General features: G+C 40.7%; 1 protein-coding gene across 3 annotated transcripts; it reads left to right on the forward strand.

Moving 5' to 3' along the window:
* RAMAC (RNA guanine-7 methyltransferase activating subunit) lies at positions 1–4,004 on the forward strand. Of its 3 annotated transcripts, XM_063169796.1 has the most exons (4): positions 1–63; positions 635–707; positions 1,280–1,454; positions 2,866–4,004. In XM_063169796.1, exons 3-4 carry the CDS (start codon positions 1,288–1,290, stop codon positions 3,053–3,055), a joined length of 357 nt encoding a protein of 118 aa, XP_063025866.1. In that variant the 5' UTR covers positions 1–63; positions 635–707; positions 1,280–1,287; the 3' UTR covers positions 3,056–4,004. The 3 variants fall into 3 exon arrangements, with proteins under 3 accessions (XP_063025866.1, XP_063025865.1, XP_063025864.1); XM_063169795.1 differs by lacking the exon at positions 635–707 and having other exon boundaries at positions 16–63; XM_063169794.1 differs by lacking the exons at positions 1–63; positions 635–707 and having other exon boundaries at positions 1,270–1,454.
* The last annotated feature ends 14,920 nt before the right edge of the window (positions 4,005–18,924 follow it).

An 18,924-nucleotide genomic window follows, 5' to 3' on the forward strand; every position in this document is an offset into this window, starting at 1 on the left:
GAAGCGGCGGGGCCCGGCCCGGAAGAGGCGGGATCGCGGCGCTGATCCGGCGAGTGAGGCGCGGTGAGGGGCGGCGGGGCTGATGCGGGGGAGGGAGGGAGGCTGTGAGGGAGGAGGGAGCGGGAGCGACCCCCGCGTTCCCCCTCAGCTCGGTCCGGCCCGCTGTGAGGGGACGGGGCTCCGGCGGAGCCGCCCCGGGGCAGCCAGCCCCCTCCGTCTCCCCCGCGGGATGAAGATGATATTAAGAGGATAAACTGTTATTTATGGAGGGGAGCACCTCCAGCTGTTCAGGGGAAGCTGGAGCGGCGGCTCCCCTCAGGGCAGTGCTACCCCCGCCGCCCTCAGGCTTGAGGAGCGAAGTTCCTTAGAGATAGTCCGTAATGAAAAACTAACGAGGTTAGCTGCTGGCGGAGGAAAGGAGGATGAGTTATTCCTGCAGGAATACCTCCTACACCTGCCTCAGGGAGCTGCTTGCTGCCACTGGCGGGGGAGGCTGCCCGGGGCTCTGGGGCAGCAGCGGACACCGATGGCTGAGGCCGCTGCAGGAGCGCCGCAGGATTCCCCGGGAGCACCCCACTGACCCGAGACCCGGGCTGTGCTTGGGCATTGACGGTGTTTATTTTGTGTATTTTAGCTCTTGGGGTCCTGCCAGCAAATCTTTGGGAGACAGCAGAAGAGCTTATTCTGGTAGTCCAGAGCCAGATAGTGTAAGTGTTTTAAATTATGTGGGGCTCGTTAAAACAGTGGGCTTAGAGCCTTTCTGATTCACTGTTAAGAGGAGATTTTGCTGATGGATAATACCAGGTAACACCAACATGTAAACGGCAAATGCATATATACAAAAATAAAGGAACTAAGGCCTTAAACACAAATCTCATCAGATAGTCATATTATGAGGTAATTCATCATCTTCTTAGGTGCTGACCTTTCCCTGAATCAAGTTATTAACACATAAATTACTGTGAATAAATCTGATTATTTTGCGTGTCTTGAGTGCTGGTTATGGGTATCTGTAGGCTTTGCATGGTATTCTACTTTTGAAGTTGATTGTAGGAATTGCTTTCCTGTCAAAAGTCAGTGTCAGGAGTAGATGGAGTGCGTGTTCTGAAGTGCTTTTTTCTGTGAGGCATCTATGCTGTCTTCCCAAAACCCAACAGCTGTGTTAATCTGAGTGTAACTTTTCCTTGTCCTTCATTTCCAGTACATGGATTTTGGCTGTTATTACAATGAGAGTGTTCATACATTGCTAAAGCCACTTTTGTTGTGTTCATGTTTCAAGTTCCCAGAATGACCTCCTTGGCTGACATGCCCCCAGATTACAAGATGATGTTTGCCCATCGATTCACGTCGGATGATGAGGAATACCAAGAGTATCTAAAACGCCCTGCAGACCCCCCTCCTATAGTTGAAGAATGGAGAAACAGATCTGGTGGCAACCAGAGAAACAGAGATCGGTATTGGTTTTGCTTTTTAATTGTGGTTAATTCACAAGCACACTTAAATGATAATTGATTTCAGAAATATAGGAGTCTGTTCTAGAGTCTGTTTAAGAGGAAATATAGTCTTCTCTGAAAGGTAATGAGGTTTTACATTTTCTCCTGGCTGGCAAAGTTTTTGCATTGAACATAAAAGAACTAAATTATTTGCTTATTAGTAAAGAATGAGCTGGAACCACTGAACCCATTGCCCTGGGTTTGTTATTGCTCAGCCAGATACATTTTTCCAGAGGGGAAAGATAAGACTTTTGCAAAACTAAGCAGCCTGTCTTATGTTGGATGATAACTGGCAGGAAGATGTGCAAAGGAACAGGCTGCTAGTGTGATTATTTGTTACTAGCTGTCCAGAAAGCATTTCATTTGTAAGCTAAATATTTGCTATATTTTCAAGATTAGCCTGTAATTCTTTTATTCAGTAGAAGTGACTGTAAAATCAATCATCCAATCTGTCTGGCAAGTACATTGTTACCTGCCAAAGCAAAATACTTTGAATTATTTCTTCAAGATGTAATTGCAGCTTTTTACTGAATTTTGGACAGGTTTTTGAGGAACTGAAAAACAAAAATTACAGCATGTAGTACATTTGGGAATTCTAACATCAGCCTTTAATATAAAGTAGTTAAACTCAGTCCAGCCAACAACTGGAAAAACTTCTTAGCTAAATATCTAAATAGGATTTGTGCCTTATCTGAAGAAAAGGAGGACAACATTGTAACTTTTCCTCACCTTTGAAGCTTGTCATTAAATCAGATTAAAAACAGGTGATAGTTTAAGAGGTTCTCAAAAACTTGGTGGTTCTTTGAACTGATGAACTCTTACACCTACACTATGGTCACAAAGTGAACTTTTTGCAAATGTTTGTCTGCACCACACCATTTGCAAACAAAATTACTATGAGGCAGCTCAAGCCTTGATAGAAATTGAGATAGGGCTGAAAAGACAAAATTGAGACTGAACAATGGCTGAGTACAACTGGTAAAGAAGCAGTGTTTTAGCAGTTGTATGTATTTGAGGGAATATTCAGATTCCAGGACTCAGTGCTGTTAGGTGGCTGTAACTGTACTGAAACCTGCTTTGCCAAAGCTTTCAGCCTTGAAGCTGCTGGATGGAACCTGGCTTTGATGCACTACAGATGTGCCTTGGGGTTGATTTTTAGAGTTTTGGTCTGTTTGAGTCTCTCTTAAAACTTCCAGCTGTTGAGTTTGTATATGTGTATATATGAATTTGTCATATATACATATAAATATTTGAGTGTATTAACAGTTACATGATAGTTTCATGAAAACTGCCAAATGTTGAGTTCATTATAATTCATTTTTTTAGCCTTGATATAATTTATGCCAGACTTTGATCTATCTTCTCATTGCAGGTTTCAAGATGGCAGATACTTTAGAGGGGACAGATACAACTGGCAAGGTGACTACAGATCTAATCAGAGGCCAGACAGAGGCTGGGGTAACAACTACCAGCAGCACAGACAAGGACAATCCTACTCCTCCCACTATGGACAGTATGGCTACAACTCCTACAACCCAGGGCCCCGCTACCACCCCTACTGAAATCCCTGTGGGTCCAAAGTCCAGTGATGCTGTGTAACAAATTCAGTTAGATTTTAGTTTTCTTATTTTTTCCACTGTTTTGTAGATAACTGAAGAATCAGTGTTACAGTTCAGTGCTGTTTTTCTGTAGTGTGAGATGGAAAAGGGAACTCCTTTTATGAATAGTAAAAGCGTGTTACATGGCGTTTGTTTAGACTCTAGATTTTAGATTAAATTTTTAACTCCTTTTGTCTGAATATGTATTGTGCACGTTTTTTCTTCCATCACTGAGATTTCTCTGTTCTGTTTTAGAAACCAGAACAGGTGAGGGAAGGACAGGATAGCTGTGGTTTGTATGCAGCCTGGAGCAGTGGCAGATTGCCTTAAAATAGCTCTTTTTGAAACTAACGTGCTGTGTCTTTCTGTGGAGAGAATTTCTTAGTTTGGCTTCTGACAGTGAGAAGCTCAGTTTGTTTTGAATTTCAGATGCCTTAAAACTGAGAAGAGAGATCCTATTACTGAAATACTTTATGGGGGCAGCATAGTGTCTGTTGACTCAATGGCTTCAATGCATTTGCAGTATTCCTCTTAAAATGTGGTCTAAAAGTTGGATAAAAAATAAGTAGTTAAATATATATCTTCCTGTAGCAGTTCAGTGATACACAAGTTTTACCTGAGAAATAATAACAAATTAGATTAATCTGTGTTATTTTCAAACAAATTCGGTGTGTGTGTAACAAATTTTGGAATTCCCATTTCTGTAAAGCTGTAAAACTTCAATGCTACTGTAGTTTGTATGAAACACTTTGTGCATGTTCTAGAAAAAAAGAACTATGATCAGTACTGGTCTGTACTTTTTTCTGTATGGGAAAATAGCATAAACAGTGCAGAGTGTTACTCAGTTCTTAGAATTTAAGATGTATGGAGTTTTTTTAAGTATTCACACAATAAAAGTATAGTTCACATGCAAGGATGTTTCTGAGTGTTTCTGAAACCTACTTTTGAGACATTCAGGATTGCACCTTTGTCTCCTCAGCCAAAGCTGAACAAGGAGCTGGGCTGACAGCTAAGTGCTAACCCTGGGCAGCTGTGGGCTTAAGTTAGAAGAATGGCCTACTCAGCTGCAATCAGAAGGATGAGACACATTGTGATTAATTAGAAGTCTGGAGCGTTAATCCACTATCCACATTTTGCTCTAATAGGGTCAGAGTTCCCTGTTTCCCCATTTACATGATCAGCTAATTTGTATCAAGGGAGCAGTGTGTGTCTTTGTACTTGACATTTTCTTCAGCTGCTGTGCAGAAACAGGGCCCCATCCCTGCTGACTGCTGTAAAAGTCATGGCATTATGGGATAAGGAGTGCAAATTAGTGCATCTTGATTTAAAGACAAAGTGCAGAAGTCAAAAGCAGAGTCCTCCAGCTCATCAGATGCTTTTAAGAGCTAAAGGGTGTGTTTGCACAGAAACAATCACTGTAGCTTTTACACAGGCTGTGGTACACAAGTGTCTTCACCTACCTGCTAAATATTTGTTTTCTGCTTTTCATGTTAGCTCTGATACAGGACTTCATCTCCTGCTCCCTGAAGTATTTGCCTTGAATTCAGTTAGAAGTCTTTTCACAAGAGGTTTTTTTCCTCTGAGGAGTTCTAGTGGATGAAATGCACTCCTTTGAACCCTCATTAATACAGTGGAGCTTTACAAGGGGAGATACGAGATCATGCAAAGTTCTTACATCTGCTCTGTGGAAAGCCTGCAAGTCAGTACCCTTGGTGAAGTTCCCATTTAATTCAGAATCCTGTGCAGAGTGCCAAATAGCCCAGGCTCCCCCTCCCAGAAGGGAGTGCATCTCTTCCTGCAAAGAGCCTGAGACTGCCAGCTATGGCACGGAAGTCAGGTTGTGCCAGGATGTTCTTCTGCCACACCATCTGGAGAGGCAGCTCACCCAGCAGAAAGAACAGAGCTGCTTCATCTCTTGCCTTTCTCAAGCTCAATAACTATTTTATTATTTTAATTATCTTTCAGCTAGTGAATAAAGAGTCCTAGCAGGGTTTTGGTGGGAAGGGACCTCAAAGATCATTTCGTTTCAACCACTGCCATATCTTCCCCTAGACAGGTTGCTCCAAGTCCCATCCAAGCTGGCCTTGAACACTTCCAGGGATGGGGCATCCACAGTTTCTCTGGGCAATGTGTGCCAGTTTCTCACCACCCTTACAGGAAAGAATTTCTTCCCAGTATCATCTAAAGCTGCCCTCTTTCAGTTTGAAGCCATTCCCCACTGTCCTGTCACACATGTCTTTGTTAAAGTCCCTCTCCAGCAGCCCCTGGAGGTACTCTAAATTCTCAGGAAGAAAAGAGCACCTCTTCTGAGGAGGGTGCTCTAAGGTCTCACCAAATTCTTTTCCAGCTCTCTCCCTGTCCTCGTGAATCCCACTTTGCTGTCTTGCAGCAAGGCATGCCAAAAAATGCCAGGGGCAAAGTATTCCAGAAAATGGTAAATCCAATCTCCAGCATTGTGGGCGAACTGTAGAAGCAGATAGATGAGGATGGTCTAGGTGGAAGTTATGAAATAGAATCACACATTTCCTGCTCTTGGCTCTCTTATTCTGAGTTCCTTGACCGAGATCAGGAGAGAGACAGGCCAGTGTAACTTGCCAGCTTGTGTTTTTATATTCATGATGCCCATATGCCTTACCAGCAGCTCTCAATTCAACCTTAAGGGTTTATATTATTTACAAAGCTTTTCCTTGGAACAATTATGGCAAGAGTCTAATTTGGGAGGTGGGGGGAGAGGAATACATTGCTAAATACATGCACCAGACAGAAAGATAAATAAAATTCAAAATATAGTACCTAACTTTCCACCTCGATTAATTGTATTTATGATAAAGTCCAGCTTACTCTCTCTGCCAAGCTAAACAAAACCAACTGAGTATTGCCTGCAATTACAGTTTGTGCATTACAGTGTGTTACAGGTGATAAAACTGAAGCTGGGTAACTTTAATATTTGCAACTTCAAACACTACAGAAGTTGTTTGCTTTAACTATGCTGGAGATTGCAGAGTAAACATTAAAATTCAGTGTCTGGAATCTGACTTCAGGAGATCTCTTCCATCTGACATTTGCTCAGACATCATTATTATCATGAATAAAACAAAGGTAAGTGTTATGTATTAAAAAATGACTGCCATGTTACCAAGAGTGTGAATGCAAAGTTCTAAATAGGGCTTTGCAGCAGTTCTAAATCCATTCCTGAACACATACAGTGATTTTGCATGGCTTGTTAACTGATACTGAAGAATAATGATTCTAAATTACAGGTACTGTAGCAAATAACTAAGAAAAATCAATAGCTTTTGTACAATTTCTTGACTAGCATTTTAAAAAATGATGAAGGGTTTAAAAATCACAGCTAAGCCCCTAGAAACTCAAATGCAAAAGAACATGCACAGTAAAAATAAAATTAAAAAAAAATCTCACTGTGATTTGTGAGATCCAGTTTTACTAGTTTTCAGTGCTATTCAACCTCTATTTAATTCTGTCTGTGCAGCTGGGAACAGAAATGTTGCAGATGTGCAGATGTGCTTTGAAAGGTTAGTTAGAAGCTGAACTACTTTCAAGAAGCTCTAGTAGAGATTTCAGACTGGGTAGACAAATGCCATTTGCAATATAGATATAATCAACATTCAACTCCTGGAACAAGGAAGATATCTTGATCTACTGTTTAAATATATTTTAATATATTGCAGCACTTATACATTTGAATATATTTAAACTCATACTCTTAGTTGCTAATAACTATTCTGCTTAACTAAGAACATGTCCACATTTGCTTCATACTGACATGTTGGAAGGGAAAAGCTTTTTCTATCAAATTAAAGAGAAGGTTTTATCTGCCACCACCACTATTACTTAGGTAAAACAAAAATCTCTGAATTACACAATACCAGAGAGATTTTCTGGCCGGTCCAACTGTGCTGTCACACCTTCCCTAATGCCCAAACAAGAGGAATATGAGCATCAAGCAAGAAGGAAGGGAAAGCAGGACTGCTCCCTCCTGCAGGTGCTGGCCACCTTGGGAGCTCTTTGGCAAAATTGCATCTCCTTTGCTTTTCATTCATTGACCAATCAGGAAAAATTGCTGTATTCTACCCCCTTGTCCCTGAATGTTAGAAGAGAGCTGCATAACCCTGCTGAATTATGCACAGTGCTGATGCTCTAATGCCCAGAAGCTAAGCAAGATTATAGGGCAGATCAGGTTTCCCTGAAAGCACCTAGGGAAAAGGCAGCCTGATTCCAGACACACAGAGGTAAACCTAGAGGTCAAAGGCGAGTCCAGTGGCTCCAGCACTGCCAGGAGAGTCAGTGGCAACTGTGCTCTGGTGGTGCACAATAATCTTGCCTCTCAAGAGGCTCATTTTTCCATTAGGCCCTGAAGGCTGGAATGTATTTTTGTGTTTACCATGGCCTATATTTTTCTTCAGAAAGCCTGGACTGCACTTAGTGGCTGTCAGTCCTCATTTGCTTGTGTGAAACAGTGACACCAAAGTGTTATTTCTGTACAGCCCTAAGTATCCTGCCCTGCTAAAATGCACATTTACTACAAGAGATGGTGGAAGTTGCTAATGCCCACCTTTTATTTCAAGTCTAATAAACACAGCAGAAGAAATCCTCTCACCATCCTCAATGCATAACTTCACAATTAACTTCTGTGTTATTTGTGACTAGCATGACAACTAATTAATGTTGTCTTTATCCTAACTCAGAGATGCCTTTTTAAAAATCAAATCTTACTTCTGCAGCTGGCTTTTTCCCCCACTGAAGTATGGGCTCTCTTTTATTTTGGAGGGTTTTGTTGTATGTTGTATAATTCAAACTTTGCTTCATTAATAAAAGTACTGCTGAGGTAAAAGTTAAAAGCCCAACTATACTGCAAGACATTTCACACAACTTTTGGCCAGGTTTAGCATGATCAGAGAGTGGATGCTTTGTGTCCAAAGTCATGCCTGAAGTTTGTTTCTGAAGAAATCCTTGAAATGATACATTTTTCTATTGAAAGTGTGCTCAAGAAAAATAAAATTACAATAAGAATTGCCAAAAGCAGCCAGTCCCAAATAATTACATATTCTTTTTTACATATAAAGAATTTTTTTTTTCCACAGCAAAGGCCTGGTTTTCAGTCATCATGGCATCTTGATTTATGAATGCCACTGAGACCTAAACCAAAGTACATTTAAGAATACTGCTTCAGTGGTTTTAATGGTATGAGCATTTAAACACAGCATAGAAAAGCTCTGGAGTTTAGATCTGTTTAGTGCAAGAGCTCTGTGGGGACACACATTCTCCTCAGATCAAGCTCATATTACTCATTTACAAGCCACACACTTGAAACACAAGCTCTGAAGTGAGCTGAGGGAGCATCAAGCCTGGGGTACATATGTTCCTCTAAACCCCAGCTAAACTCCTGTAAGAATGAAAAGGAGCTTTACCTTAAATTGCCAACATGGGCAAATCCTATTTCTCCAGCCTTGTGGCTCAGAGGATAGTTCCATTAGAAGGAGTAATTTATTTTTATGTTCCAAGAGAAAACGGGAGAGGAGAGGTTGTTACAGTGCTGGCAATGAAGGGAAGGAGCGTGGCTGAGCTAAAGGATCCTTTCCTGGCTCTTTCCCCAGGTGTCCTGCAAAGGAGAGCAAGTGCTGAGATTTGACTGCTGCTCATCAAGTGACTTTATGGCCACATCACAGCCTGGAGAGTGGGAAACAAAAAACAAAAACCAACCAAATTAAAAACAAAACAAAACAAAACCCACCCAAAATAAACCCCAAACCAAATTCCTCCCTCCACAGACTCCAGGGACCTCCCCATCACAGAACAAGCTGGCAGAATGCAGAATCTGGAAGCAGTTAAGCAGCTGCCTCATTACACTGGCAGGCTTAAGTCCTTAAGTAAGGTGGACAGATGCAAGGGACAATAAACAAATCACTGTTTATTACATACCCTGCAGTCTGGGCAAATCCAATTGCAGGAGCTCTTTAGACCCCACCCAGTAGGATTTTAGTTGTTAGAGACAAAATGGATTTAGTGCTAGATAATAAAAGCTAAGCCTAATCTTCCTTCTCTCCACACCTGCATTGAAAATATTCTTACTACTGACCTAAAAATGTTTTTTTTTTTTTTTTAAACTCGATACTGTTTTTACTCTTGCCTTCCTAACCCTGCCACTTCCTGACAGCAGGCCACTTATTTCAGATACAGCTGCTTTACTAGTTTCTCATATTCTGAGCACTTCTGAAGACAACTCTGAAAGCTACTTTAAAATTCTAAAAAGACAATTTTCCCACAGTTCCAATCATTATTCCAGAACTAAAAAGAAAGCGAAAAGGATGTTTTCAAAAATAGAACCAGACATGCGTGTTACATGCTCAGCTAAAATCACATTTAATGCTTTTGTGTCTCAGCTTCCATCTGTAAAACTGTGGTTCCCTGCCCTGTTTTCCTCTTCTGCGCTCTGCATTTTGGCTACAAAACCTACCAGGCATCAGCTACTCCATATAGAGCTTAGGAATGGTGTATAAATCTCAGCTGGGGTCTGTATGTTGCAACACAACATATTAGAAACACTCTGGTGAAGAAATTAATTTGGTTGTTGATTTTAAAATATTTTTTTAACTTAACTCAAGATACTATGAAGGCAGTGACTTGTTTTAAACAGTGTCTTTATGTCCATATATATATATGCCATATAACTCCATGGTTATATAACATATATATATATATATATATATATATATATATATATATATATATATATGTATGGGATTCTGCAGCCTAGGAAGCTCTCACAGCTAGACCTGCAGTAAACACTAAGTGATTCTAATACTATGGGTACAGTAGAAAAAGCCTTGAAAATTTAAATGGCATAAAGACATTTAAATTATCATAGCTAAGAGGTGTGGGCAGTCCAACACTGAACTATATAGACATGATTAAAAACTGAATTATATAGAGGTGGTTAAAAACAAGGGGACAATCTACTCAAACTAGATTTCACATCAATAAAACTTGTGACAGTTACTGTATTGAATGTGCTATTCATGTATATTTAATTGATTTTATAAACATTCTCACACACACCATACAATCATAGCAAGCGTCAGCAAAATTCCAGCCTTAGAAGTATTACAGCACTTGCTTTTTTTAAAAAATCCAAGTTGATGCAAAATTGTTAATGAAAACAACTAAAATTACATAGTTAAACATCTGAGTTTTAAAAAATATAAAAGGTAAAATTGTTCTTTGCACCTACAGGAAAAGAAAAGAAAATACAGTGGTGAGGGGAAGAATGGATGAGTCAACTATGATGGAAGAGGGGATGTACTGGTGAACAAAAAGAATAATAGATCAGCTATTGCAAAAAAAGTCCTTATCAGAAATAAAGTTTAATTCTAGAAGAGTCTACCGAAAGGTCAGTGTCCTTAGTAGCTGAGAAGAGGAAATCATATAACTGAAGGTAAAACAAAAATCTATTTAAAAGTCATTTGTAATTGATGAGAACTGGAAGACAAAGATGGCATCAGAGACTGTTGGCAAGAGAATTCCTCCATATGGCATCTATTTCTCATTAATGCTCTGGGGGAGGATCCCAGACATCCCAGCAGGTCCTGTCGTGACTTTGGACTCAAAGCTGTCCACACACTCAGCTGCTCCTGGCTGAACTCCCCTTTTGCTGCACATAATGCACACAGCATGCCAGGAACACAGACTGATGAACAGCTCCTGTCTCTTCGATCACACCTCCCATACTACCTTTGAAAAGGTGGAAACCTCTCCCTAACCACGCCACCAGGACATGGCTCAGAAAATCTTCTCAGATTCTTCACATTTTCTGCTGCTAGTATAGAAACTTTCAGTATTCCCTCTGGAAGCTGCTCTTTGAGCCCCTGGAGCTCATTGCCAATTCCTTCTCTCAACAATAGCTAAGCCTGAGAGCTCTTCACCCACTACACTGTTTATCATCAGCTCTGGATTGGTTATTTTGGGACAGCTTCATTGTGAACAGTGCGTGGCAGTGACTTTGTAGTATTTTTGTCTGTGCCACTTGGGATAAAAGCAGCTTATTCAGAGATCCCAGCTGAGTTCAGGATCCTTACAGCACCCACCAACATCTCTATGGAGCACATTGCTTGTAAGAGACAAAATGAGTTTAATATGACAATCTCAGTAAATTACACAAGAGTGCCTCAGTTTCAAAAGCTGAGAGGAGGTTATTAAACAAAGAAAATTACTGTAGGTAATAAAAATCACTGACACCTCAATGGGAATTGCCTGGGTTAATACAGACAGGGTGGAGAACACTCCAGGCCTGAAAAAAAGAAAAGGGTCAAAGAGCAGAATTTACTCGAATTCCTATGGATTAAGCTGCTAAATAAACCAGATTTTTTCCTATGAGCATAACAGATATAAATACATAGAAGCAGTCATTGCACTGCAGCATGCTGAGAGCCCAAACAGATGTTATAAGGCAAGAAGGATCTCGTGTGTGCAACACCTGCACCAAAACCGGCGTGGTGCCACGCTGGGGCTGCCACTCCCGGTGTCCCCGTGTCCCCGTGTCAGTGCCAGCCTGCAGGCCGAGCAGGGCCCTGCACACTTTGGCCACAGGGCTGGTGACCTGCCAGCAGCTGACAAACTGCAGATTCACATGCACTAACAGCAGGCCCTTCTGTTTTAACTTAATAGCAAAAACACTATAGCACAATCACTGATCTGTAGCTAGGATTTTATTTAATTCGTTAAATTGTTTACTCTGTGTCCACATCTTACTCCATTTCCAAGTCAAATTAACACATCACTTCAGACTAGGACAAGCAATTCATCCTGAATACTGATACAAGCCAGAACGTGATTACACTAAACTCAGTTTATAAATCTTCTTCATTCACTCTTTGTTAGGAAACTTCACTACACACAGAAGGAAATAAAGGAATAAACCAAAGATTGTATACTGAATAAACAACTAAAATGGGTATTTTAATTTACATTTGTAACTTTCTAAGAGCTTTCAAATTTCAAATTCAAATGGCTTTAAATAGTAATGATTTTGACAAAAAACATTTTTTCCTCTGTGAAAGGTATTAAGAAGAAATTGAAAAGCTCAGGGGAAATGAGGTTCCATTTTTCACATTTCTCTGCCTGTGCAGTGGGAGAGGTATTTATCATGCATAGCCTGTCCTCCCCCTTGGATGCTGTCCTCCAGTTTGGACTGGAAGCACTGTGTGTGAGAGGATCATTAACCAGGGTCATGTACATCATCTCTCCTCACAAATGAGCACTGTCAACACTGCAACAGCCACAAAGACACTGCATCATCAGGGCCCAATGCACACATTGTGGCTCACACACGACAAAGCAGACAGACTAAAATGCACAAAAGAAATCTGGTTTTCCCTGAAACATACTCCTTCCAAAGCAAGGGCAAGGCAATAGTGTCATAGCTGCTGCAAGGCTCCTTGGAGCTCGTCTGTCCTACATGCAAAGCACAGACCCTACACAGACACCTCTGGCCCTGAGGGATCCTACCACCAAAAGCTATCACAAAATTCTATTACCTGGCTTCCAGATGGACAATGTCCTTATCCCTTGGATTACACGAAGTTTCAGGCATGTGACAGGAGCTTTGCACTGTGAACACATTATGAAAAAGACTGGAGACAAATACCAGGTTACAGTGCCTTGTACAAATCATGGTGTAGGGAATGAGCATTGTTTCATGGAGCAAAGAGGTGGGTCACAGAGCCATGTCACATCCACACACTCCAAGAAAACACCAGCTGCATAGATTTACAAAGCAATCAGAGTGCATGGTGAGAGGTACAGAGGTATATGGAAGAATTGTTTTCTTCACACTTATATTCCTGTCTCTGAGCTCTAAGTGCAGTTCTCTCTGACCACTACTGCACTGCTAAAATTACAGGAAACTAATTATTGAAACTGAATTTTTGTCTGTTAAGCTTTTCCCACACAATCCTGTCTCTTACATGGCACTCTTGACCCCTACCGCTCTGGAAATCATTTTAGGTTCCTCTTTTTACCATAAAAGAGAGGAATGCAATGCAGTACTGAAGAGAACTGAGTAAGATTTTCATCTCCTTCCAAGAGTCTCATGATCCACTCTTAAATCTTTTTCCATTATTATTTAATGGTATTATAATTACTGTTATTCTCCAGTGCTCAGAATAATCACAAAACAAACACAACCTTGATTATGCTCATATTATTATTTGTATTACAGGGGCAACAAGAGATTTTGAGCTTTACCAAAGGAAGAGCTGAACATGCATCTCCAAGAACCCCCACCTAATCTAGAATGAGAATTTTTAGGTTATTATAAACAGAAAAGAGAGAGAAGGGCAAAATACAAAGGTTGGTATACCTTGTTTTTATGCTCTTATTTTCTTACTTTAGAAGTCTGACATTTTTCTTTTGAAAAGATTCTTTCCTTCGTGAAAATGGTCACCTAGTATAAGACATATAGGATAATCAGCAGTCCTACTCTCTACAATTGGCTCAACCCTTATTGTTTAGGACAAGCTCTTCTCTAAAACCCTTAAATACAGATATCTCCTCTGCTGCCAATCCAACATTCGTGACAGCCTCGATAGCTTATTCTCTGCTGCCAAACCTGCCTCCAGACACACTTTTCTGGAGCAACTACCAAGTCACAGATTTATTATCCTCTGAAACTGTGGGCTGTATTTATCCTCTAAATCTGAACAAGCATGTAGCAGTAGAGCAAAGGCTCCTTTGTGGAGAAAGCACATAATCTGGAAGACAGACGGGTGTCTCTCCTGCTTGATGCTGCTCACAGACAGCAGAGCAAAGGAAAATAAGTGTTTGATTCACTCTCTCACACACTATCAAGTGAGTCAGAAAACCTGATTTAACCATTCTCAAGTGATTTCACTTAAACTGTGAAGTGTCATCCTCTTTAGGTATTTGCACTTCTCCCAGCAGTGACAATCCATGCAACAGAGGGGCAGGTCTGAACCTCAGAGATGAAAGGTCCCAATGATGGGCATGAATTTATCCAAGTTAAAATTTACCTTTAATTAACATCTTTATACTGTCTTTTCTGACACAGGAGAGCAGGTCTCATATTTTGAAACATTTTTTAATGCAATCCAGAATTCTCTTCCCCTACAGAGCCAGTTCACCATATCCACTAACCTGACTGAGCATTTCTGGCAGCAGCTCCTCCTGGTGCAAAAGGCTGGAGGCTCCCAGGGCTCCCACCCCAGCTTCAGCTGGACCTGGGGGAGATCTCACAACAATTTGGACAAAGCTCTGTAGGTGAGACAAGAGCTGGGAGCTGCAGCTGGCCAACCCTGGTGTCAAGGAGATGTGCCAGCCTCTCACAGCAATTACAAAATGTTGGCCCTGACTTGCTGCAAGGGGTAATAGTTCAGCCACCAACACAAAAAAAATATTGGCAAGATGTAGCTGCCTTTGTAGAATCAGTTTACCTAAGATGGGAAGGCAGAATAGATGAACTACTTACAAGCAGTTGATCAACTTTTTCATCTGAATTTGCATTTTAACCCACACAACTCTCAAAACAAACACATCAATAGATACTCTTTTTATATTTCACATCAATGGCCTTTACATGAACCTATCATTTCAGAAGATGAATCTTTCCTGTTTGAAAACTTCAGATTGGCAGGAATCAGGAGTCACACTAATAGGGCCATAGGTCCTTTTACCACCTAGATTCACAGATTGCCAGCAAGAAATAACTGTGAAATTTATGTTGCAAATTATTATTTAGTCTTTGAAAACCTGACAGGTTTTTCCCCCCATTCTGACTTGAGTGCTAAACAGCAGAGGAGGTGCTATAAAACATCAAGAGTCTATCACACCCTCTATTCTGTGTATCTTATTTCCCAGTTGAGTTTAGAAGGACAAGCAGAACAAGCCTGCAAAGTCCATAAGCCAAGTGTTGCTCCTAGCCCAATAAATTAACCTTCAACAAAATTATTCCATCCATCCCCATCATGTTTTATTTTCCTTATTTTTTTATTTGAGACATTAACCTATTACATAAGCCCAGGAGGAAAACAAATAAGGTCTGTTTCTTCAGATGGTCTGATCAAGGTAATATTGGATAATCACAGGGCAAAGCCTAAAACCCAGCCTGAAAATCTCTAAGTCCTGAAAATGAGCTAACAGGATTTGCTTATTTAAGTTTGGAAGTCCAAGTGTGTAAAAGCTGGAGCACTTCACTAAATTCCTCCCCAGGTAAAAAGACCAAGTCAGCTCACTGAAGTGAGCAGGAATTCTATGCAGCTGGGAAACCAAAGGTTTTCTTTAGGTTTCCTGTGGAGGCCTACCTTACAGCAAGATCAGTGAAAAAAATCCTTTCAAATTCAGATTTGCAAAGGTGGCCCCATAAAGCTGGCAGAACAGCTTATGGCAAGATCTGGTATTGCACATTCTTTTTTGTCTTTAAGTGCATAAAATGTATATCAACACCTCCTCTGACAGGGTCACTTTGCTTGTTTTTGTGTATTTAGAATTTATACAGTAGCATTTAATCAGATCTTAGACCTTCCCTGCTTTTACATACACAGGTACTTGACTACTGAAAGACAGGCTTTGCCTCACATCCTACAATTTAACTACAGCTATTTTCAAATTAATGTTTTCAGATGTTCTACTTTCACATTTATTTTCTGCCAGAAATATTGTCTGGCATGGTATTAAATAAAGAAAAAAAAAATTCCAGATGATATGTCACGGCAAACAGAAGTCATAGACTTTGAGAACATCATTATAAGCTGATCATCCTTTAAAAATGTTTAACAATAAGCTCCTGGGTCTGCTTTAGCAGCTGAACCTGAACTCAGTGAGGAAGTGACTGAACAGAATCAGACATTCTCATTAAGTAAAATTAGCCAAGTGCAATTTGCCTGGCTGGTTCCCTCTATGTATTAGCATTTATATTCAGTCAGTGATGAGCATAATCAGGTTTTTTGAACAAAAAGGGAAAATCTCCTCAAAACCCATAAACCTATCAGGTTTATTAGTAACAGTTGCACTTCCATTGTAAAAAGGCAGTTAAGAAACTGAAGAAAATTGCCTGTTCAGAAATATATCTGAGTAGCTACCAGCAATCTTTCCTCAGAGCAGGCACATGACCTCACATGCATGCTGGCTGATTGCTGTCAGATTTACTGGAGACAAAAGGAGATATTTCACTAAAGGACAAATGCCAGGAGCTACAAAGAGCTGCCACAGGGCCTCACTGGAAGGGACAGGTTTGCCCTCTGATTGCAAAGATTGTATCACAAGGTCTTTTCCCTCCTTCCTCAATGAATGCATCTCTAAGGGCTGTCAGGCCCAAAAAACAGAAAAAGAAATGTGGTGGCATCTAAGGAGATAAGCATCAGCAACACTGCTAATGTGACAGACAGAGAGCAGAAACAACCCCTGGGAGCCTGGTCCTGCTGGAGGGCACTTCCCTGCAGCAGCAGAGCTGAAGGTGAGAGGCTGCAGGAGTACCCAGGGTGGCAGGAAGGTGCTGCTGGGGCTGACCTGTGTGCTGATACCTCCATCAAAGGTAAGCCCACACCCCTTCTGAACATCAGAAAAGAAGCAAAACACTTCATAGATTTTAAGACAAGCTATGGAAAGCAGCACTGGTAAAAAAAAAGGTTCCACACAAATAGCTTGTTTTATAAAATTCAACTTGGTAATGCCCCTGTCAGACAGCTGGGCACAAAGAATGTCCTAACACGTTGAGAGCTTTGAAATTTGTTATAAATTATGTCTCAATGCATCCCAGCTTTCAAAGCATTACAGCAACAAAAGCTGTCCAAAGGAACGGCATTGCTGCAGCCCCTCCCATGTGCACTGCACACTTACAAGGTATCAGGAAAAAAACAACTTAATGACAATCACCCCAGAACTACAGTTTGTAACTCTGGTTGTTCTCCCAAGGCAGACAACTGCTTTATCTGAGCAGCAAGAAATGAGGCTTTGATCCTCTGTTGTTTGTTCCTCTTTCCTTGGGTCCATGGCTAACTGCTCTCTTTACAGCACGTTTCTATAGTGACCAGCTGCTGAACTGATACTCAATATATTTCACTTTTCACCTGCCATACTTCACATTTGGAAACTCAGAATGTTATTTAAACAGTATTCTGAAAACTTGCCCTCAGGCTGTAGTAAGAGATGGCACAGTGGATACTTTATCACTCTAACTTCCCTAGCTCTTGAAAAACAAATAAATGCACCATTTATAGATGAAAGAAAAGTTATCATAGCTCAGTAACAATTACTTGAGAAGCCAATATATAAGGAATCAGGAAGAAACAAATTCCCAATATCTCAGAGAAGTACCAGACTCCCCCTTTCAAGCAAGCATTTAATTTCTCCAGCAGCTTTTTTATTGTGCCTCAGTTGTCTTAAAAGCCCTTTGCCTCAAGTACAGCCCCTTCCTAGAGTAACAACCAGGACAGCTTTTACAGGAGGATAAAGCACTGTGGTCCCCAAAGGAGACAGGAGCCCATTTTTAAACCCATCTGGCAATGAATCATCCTCCCAAGACAAAGACTAAAACATTAAGAGGGGAAGACAGTAGGTAGAAGTAATGCAGAAACAATTTTATAAACTCAGCTGGTTCAAGTTTTACACATGCAAATAAACATTATGAGAGGGGAAACAAGAATGAGATGTGAAGTACTGAGCAGGAAGATCAGGTGTATTTATCTTCCTGGAAGATGGAAGATATTAAACTGTGCTTTCTCCTACATTGCTGCTGCCAGTTATTGACAAAGTTGTCAACTATCCAGGATGATTTAGACTGATGATACCTGAAGAAATGAGGATTTAGAAACACTTGGGACTAAAAGGGGAGATAGGAATGCCCTGCAGATTATAAATGGAGTGGATTGAAAGAAAAAGAGCAGAGAGAGAGTTTCAGAGGGTATAATTAAATATCCTTAATTAGAATATTACACTACTACAGTGAAACTAACTTTCAGAGCTGGATTTTAGAAAATAAATATAACTGAGTGCATGAAAGACTAAGACCCTTCTACACCATAAGACTGGCATAGAATTTATTCAGATAACTTCTATTTTGCTAATGTTTAAATAACATAATTATACTTTAAAATTGCACTGACTGTGCAGGTCTGCAAGCAGTCAGATATTAAATCACCATTAGATGGATTTTACTGAAATTGGTCAGACCATGCATTAAGGAATGAGGACAGTGCTTGATTTCAATAGTTGAGTAATCATGTAGCTTAATGCACACGGATAAAGCAGGTACCAACAGGTATGTAAGTTATGTAGCAACAGGGACAACGTTTTTAAATTGGTCCAGGAATAAGAATTTATTTAGAGCAGGGATTTGTAAAGCATCTTGAAATTCTTAGAGGAAGCTTGTTACAACATCACAAAGCTCTGCTCTATGCAAACATACTCTGCTGGAGTAAGGGATACTTGCTACCACGAAAGATATTTTACTATGTTCATGAAGAGACAGTTGCCAGGTTAGGATTTCAATGCAACACTTGCAGGAGCTAGGCCTAAACCACAGTTTTGGCATTGTTCGGACACACAAGTTTCTTAGCTCTTCTCTACCCCTCTTATATACAATGTGTCCCAGCTGAGACAGCCACAATACAGAGTATCACCACACAATTTCAGAAAGCTTCAATCTACACAGAGTAACACCTTACCACCTCAGAAGGCTTCAAGCACCTGCCCAGGCACAGTAACAACCTGCAACTTCAGAAGGCTTCAAGCGTCTGCTCTTGCTCTTTAGCCCAACCTTTTATCCCCTCCTGTTGATGCCCTGCACCTGTGTGCCCTCTGCTCCT

This window comes from Melospiza melodia, chromosome 15 (genome assembly GCF_035770615.1).
Source record: "Melospiza melodia melodia isolate bMelMel2 chromosome 15, bMelMel2.pri, whole genome shotgun sequence".
Taxonomy (NCBI): Eukaryota; Metazoa; Chordata; class Aves; order Passeriformes; family Passerellidae; genus Melospiza; species Melospiza melodia.

What these genes read in the sequence shown, in the direction of transcription:
- RAMAC (XM_063169794.1), top strand. Translation starts at nt 1,270, where the DNA reads ATGTTTCAAGTTCCCAGAATGACCTCCTTGGCTGACATGCCCCCAGAT. An exon ending in AACCAGAGAAACAGAGATCG is followed by an intron (nt 1,455 to 2,865) that starts GTATTGGTTTTG and finishes TTCTCATTGCAG; the next exon opens with GTTTCAAGATGGCAGATACT.